Source organism: Cynara cardunculus, unplaced genomic scaffold, assembly GCF_001531365.2.
Source record: "Cynara cardunculus var. scolymus isolate 2C unplaced genomic scaffold, CcrdV1 Un_Scaffold_9820, whole genome shotgun sequence".
Taxonomy (NCBI): domain Eukaryota; kingdom Viridiplantae; phylum Streptophyta; class Magnoliopsida; order Asterales; family Asteraceae; genus Cynara; species Cynara cardunculus.
Window position 1 is genome coordinate 1,439 of NW_020205290.1, and position 5,905 is coordinate 7,343.

Genomic DNA, 5,905 nt, shown 5'->3' on the forward strand with positions numbered 1-5,905 from the left:
ACAAAACCTTTATTTTTGACAGAAAAATAAGGAGATGGCTCCATGATAGTTTCTACGATTACATGGATTATACCTATTTACACGATCTTGATTCGCGTAGAAATTCCGCATTTACGAGGATGTTCCTGCCATCCTTAAGATGTAACCTATCGCTTATGCTCTTTCCCATGAAGCCGTCATGGTGAGGAAGCCCTTCAGCAATTCTGGATGACCGCTGAAGTGGTGCAGGACACTGACAAAAATGGTCAACAGGTGGAGAAAATCTCCTTCACTTTCAATCGTATGACCGTCAACTTTGGTGTGACTACGGTAAGGCACGCTCTTCGATTTGCCAAGGGTCGATTCGCTAGCGATCCTTCAACAGAAATCATCATCGCCTGCCTTGATGACATTTGCTATGCTTGGCCACTAAAGAAAGACTCCAATGAACCTCTCACGTCACTGTAAAAATCGAGAAGAACCGTATGTTAGCGGTGTGGCAATACCTCTTCTCACACTTCATCCAGAGCATGGGTGGAAAGACTGGAGGTCAAGATCAGGCCTCGAGGGTTGCCCTCACTATCGGCGTGTTTGTCATCCGCCGCCGACCCATCAACTATACGGCTGTGATCTTCGACTACCTAGCGCTGAAAATGAACAAGCACCAGGGGACGAAAGTCCTTCCCTACACCAGATTCCTTTCAATGGTGTTTGCCAAGATGTTTGGCGATAAGTACTCCAAGGAAGGTAACCTTCCTCTCTGCAAGCTTGGATCCAGGATTCTGGATCATAAGTTGTTAGATGGAAACATTGGACTTTCTGTTGTTGTCCAATCCTCTTCAATTGCTCCTTCTTCTTCTCCTTCTAAGGTGGCTAAGACAAAGAAAAATCCCCTTCTAAGTCTAACCCAACCACCACAACCCTCTCGTACAAACGCCCATCCTTTCAACCGACTCTTGGTTCTCCTTCGAGGGCCAAGAAGGCCAAAAAGGGGATAACCACGTCTCTGGCTATGACCTTTCAAAAGGTCTCAGCTATTGAAACTAGCCTTACCCTCGAGGCACTTTCAGCTATCCTTCAGAGCTCTTCAGTGATATCTGAAATCACTGTCATACCAGTGGCTCGTATCCCAACCGCCTCAGTGACCCAAATCAATGAAGGTTAGAATATCAGCATTGCCAATGCTGACCGCTCACGACCATCAGTCTCAGCCATTTTCTCCTCCCCTCTATCTTTGGTCTCTACACGTGTTTATGACTCATCAGCGACTGTCCTCACTGATGATGAAACACCCACCACTGGACCTGAGATTGCTTCTCTCGAGGCATATCAACAAATAGGCGCCTATCCTCTCAAAGGCACCTCTGAGTGAACCGGCGTTAATCCTTTAGATAATGCTAAAGAACCCTCAAGTACTCCATCTTCCTACCCTTTCGTTTCTACTAATCTTGAGCTTTCTTATGCTCACCTTTGTGACATTTCAGGTCCTTTTATAGTGAGGCCAGCCATGGAAGATGAGTACAACATCGTTGAAGACATAAAACTACTCCTCCTTCCAGTCGAGACTGTCCTCAACAAAATGGACGAAGTCCATAAGGGCATGCCTCAAAGGGACGAAGTAGCTGCTGACCTCTTTGTTGTCCGGGCTGAAGTTCAAAAGGTCAAGGACTAGCTCTCAATGATGACGGTGATTGTACAAGCCAACGTTGAGGCTATCGCTGCTTTAACAAGTAATACCGATGAAGCGAACTCTCATCTTGCTAAGCATACGGAGTTGATGCAGCAAATCTTTGTAGCTCTCCAACAGCCAGTTCTAGTACCTAAACCTTCGTTCACTGCTCAAAACTGGGACCAGCTCAATCAGACGTGTGAGGCAGATGTTCTCCTCCCCCGCGCTATAATTAGAGTTGAAGAGATGATGGTGCTCTAGATCCGAACTGTTGACCACTTCTTTGACTATTGCACTAAAGTCATTGCCCAATAGGGGGAGACAGAATCCAAAGTTGCTCCTTCGAATGCTGTTGCTGCCACTAGACCTTCTGTTGTTCCAGCAACAAAAGCTGAAGCTGAAGCTGAAGTTGCTGATGAAAACCCAACTTCTTGTCAAGCTTCTGTAGCTGAAGATGTTGATGTCATCCGAGCTGGCGCTGAAGCTCGTGACGATGATCTTCCAATTACCTCTACGGCCAATGATGGTGATATGGAAGATGATGATGAAGAAGACGGTGAATCTCTCGACCTTCCTGATGCTGGTGAAGACCTAGATGATGATGATGATGATGATGACGACAATGATGACGAGTTCACCATTCAGTAGCAGAGACTCGTCGTGCCACGAAAGGTGTCTCTCTCAAGTATTCTACATCCCAGGGGGAGCAAGGGGAGAAAGAGGGGACTCAACCAAAGAACCAGAACACCAAGTTGAAAGACAAAGGTATTGCTGAAGAAGTAAACCTAAAGGTACTATTCCAACCTCTAGAATCCTTAACAAATGAGTCCTCAAAACTTATCACCATAACAAATGGGTCCCTGAAAATCCATCCCAAAGCGCTCCCACCGACCAGTAGATGTCTCAGCTGAGGGAGTCGCTCGACCAAACTAGAGTAAAAATTCCTCTTCGTACCTCTAGTTGTGGTRAGTTCGACTTCTTGTCAGAAGCTGAAAGACTCGAGGCACTCAAGGCCGAGGAAGAACTAAAAATTCAACGTCAACAGACTGAGGATAGCTTAAAGTTGGCCAAGTCTCTAGCTACCAAAGTTCTTCCAAGGAATAAATCCAAAAAGTTGGTGAATGTTGTCAAAGCTCAAGCTAAGCTTCTTTCTCTTACAAAAAAGATGAACGTGAGAAAGCACTGATGCTGGCCGACCACGACCGAAAATGGAGCAAAGATTGCATAGACAATAGAGTAAGTGCTCACCCAATTTCAAATGTCACCATCAACGGACGGATGAAAGATGGTGGAGTCCTGATCTCGATGCTTATAACCAGGGATAACCTTGACGATGTCACCGAGTACCCTTCCTACCTCGAAGAGTATGGATACAGTGAATGGCTGAAGAATATCTGCCAAGCCATTCATCGCTCAAAATCAAGACATAAGTCAGCTATCGAAGATATCATCAGCGAGCTGAACAAGAAAATGTCAAGGTATGTCGCTGTCCCTGAAAAACCTACTCTGAAGAAAGTTGAAAGAATAAGACCTTCAAGCCATAATGACGGACCATCCTTGAGGAATGAATATGAAACAAAGTTCTGCTTAGATGAAGTCCTGAAGGATACGAAGCAGCCAAACATTTCTATGTTTAACCTATCATTGCTAGCGAAGGGTCCTTACATACCCAACAYTGTGCACATCAAGCATGAGTTAGGATTTATCTTCCTTGACTATGAATGTGAAGTCTACTGCCAAAGAATGTTTGAGTTACATTTTTACCCAATGGAACATCTCACATACATCTGATATTGGCTAAATGATTATATATATGGTGACACAATGGACATCAGGATTAGAAAGGAATTATGACGTCGAAAGGAGCTTGGAGAAGAAGTACCTGGCTACATCAACCTGAGAAACTTAGATTAGTTATTTCTATCTTGTAAATTGTCATTCACTGTATATCTTTTGTATTCTATGTCGACTTTCAGTGTTCAACTTATATATTGTAATCCTAAGAAATGTACTGAAAAACTTCTAATATTTCCTTTGAATTAATATAAGTGTTTCGTTTGCCTCACTAAAAAAGATCCCTGAAAAGAGTAATAGGGACACATGTCTATGAGTTTCGGTGTTCTATTACATTCACTTACAATCTATAAGTCAGTGAACATGCCTTCAGTTTCAGTTTTCCTTCTTGTACTTTTTCTTAAACTTGTAACTTATGAAAATTTATTAAGCAAAAAACTGACTCATTGAAAAAGATCCCAAAACAGCTAAAAAGGACGTATTTTATATGTAACTTTTTATTAATGTTATTTGAAAAAGCAACTTTCTTTATGTTGCTTTGTTATCACCAAATAGGGGGGATTGTTGATCCTCTCTCTCATTGATTTGATGATAATCCCTTTTACCTTTTATGCAGTATTATATTTCTGTCTTTCAGTTCCAGGAATCATCACTGAGTATGTTCAATGATTGCTGAAACATACATTGTAAATCCTACAGCGATAGCAATACTTTAAGAAGACAAAACTCACACCAAAGAACCTTCAGCGAAAGTTGAAGACTGAAACTGAAGATTAGTGACCAGCAAGTTTGTGATCTGAAGCAACATTAAGTGATTACAACCTGGTCAACATATGTGTGAAGACTGCCCAAGCCTCAGCGATTGCTGAAGAGACCTTCAGGGTTATTTCAGCATTCAGCGATCAAAAGAAGCTTGTTGAGCAAGATTGTTTTTGTCTTGTTCTTCCACACACAAAGGACAAACCCATACCCTTTCTAGAGTGTAGTACGGTATGGAGTTCATTCGTTGAATCTATTACCCAACAACTCCATGAAAGGATGTATGCTCATGCATATGCTTTTGTACTACTCACTGTAGCAAAGGACAAGCTTTTCTCTAAAAGATTGATGCTTGTTCAAACCCTACTACATTGCATTGAATGTGCATTTAATGCAATGGGTATAAATAGATGTGTGATATCTCCATGTAGAGACATTACCTTAACCTAATACTTATGTTCATACATGAAAGAACACACACATCTAAGAACACTTACGCTTATCTTCAAGCAAGTTAGAATCCCTCTCAAAGTATCTAAAAGTTCTTACCCAGAAAGAACTTAGTTCCTTCTTTAAATTTCGGCAAATCTTTCCTCTTTGCTAAGAATATTTGTGTGTCAACTTAGATAGGATTTTCTTTACCTAATCTATTTCTACATACAATCTTGTAAAAATCTGTATTGGTCTTTTTTTAGAAATATATATTTTTAATTTTGAAAGTTTACTATGTTTGTATTCATCCCCTCCCCCTCTTCTACAAACAGTTTTTATAAAACTCTTGTAGACCCTAACGGGACCAAGAATTTTATGTTTCTAGAGCTTGAATCCAGAGGGCGAGAATGTTAGGTTCAATGTTTTGAGCTGAAAGTTGTATTCGAGCTTTTTATTCTTTTGTACTTCCCTTATATAAATAAGTTTCTAGCTTTAGATTTTGTAGTAACTTTCATCCTGTAACTTTGAGTATTGTAATCATTTTGGAAGATCAATACATTTGAACTTTGAAGATTTTCTCTCTACTTTTCTACTCTCCAAGTTCTACCATTGCTAAGTTTCTAAAATCATAAATTATTATTTTTAACAACCCACATATTCTATGTACCGATAATCCACATCATCATACTCATAACACAAAATATAACATCATTTACAAAATACAGATTAACAAAATACTTTCTTATAATACATTTATCATAAGTAAACGTCAGTCATTCTAAACTTTTCCCTTGCCTTTATCTTGCGAGGTATGATCACCTGCAAAACAGGTTAGTCCAACAACTGAGTGTTAGACCAAAAAGGTCTAGTGAGTGTATAATTCTCAAACAAAGAATATACTTCCCAAACAATCAGTTCAGAATCAAACCTGTTCTGACACATAAACTTATTTATGTCTCTCGTGGTTACACCGCCATTACATCTCTCTCGCGGTTACACCGCCATTACATCTCTCTCGCGGGTTACATCTCTCCCACGGTTACACCGCCGTTACATCTCTCCCGCGGTTACATCGCCATTACATCTCTCACGTTTACATCTCTCCCGCGGTTACACCGCCATTACATCTCTAAAATGATTCAACATATTAACCAGATTTAATGTCCGGTCAGCCTTGTCCGGATATAGAATCCGGACAAACACTTGGAATATAACAAGGGTTATATCATCTCCGGTCAAGAATCCGGATAACACCTTGTATAAGCTTTGTCC

At 40.8% G+C, this 5,905-nt stretch overlaps 1 protein-coding gene across 1 annotated transcript; it reads left to right on the plus strand.

Annotated features, from left to right (window-relative positions):
* Window positions 1–1,660: 1,660 nt before the first annotated feature.
* LOC112505330 (trigger factor-like) lies at window positions 1,661–2,296 on the plus strand. Its single transcript, XM_025109254.1, has 2 exons — window positions 1,661–1,900; window positions 1,964–2,296. The coding sequence occupies exons 1-2, from the start codon at window positions 1,661–1,663 to the stop codon at window positions 2,294–2,296; spliced, it is 573 nt and encodes a 190-aa protein (XP_024965022.1).
* Window positions 2,297–5,905: the final 3,609 nt, after the last annotated feature.

Bases quoted from the DNA above. Each gene is read 5' to 3' on its own strand.
- LOC112505330 (XM_025109254.1), top strand. From the start codon at position 1,661: ATGACGGTGATTGTACAAGCCAACGTTGAGGCTATCGCTGCTTTAACA. The intron at 1,901-1,963 runs GTGCTCTAGATC...ATTGCCCAATAG, and splicing joins TTAGAGTTGAAGAGATGATG to GGGGAGACAGAATCCAAAGT.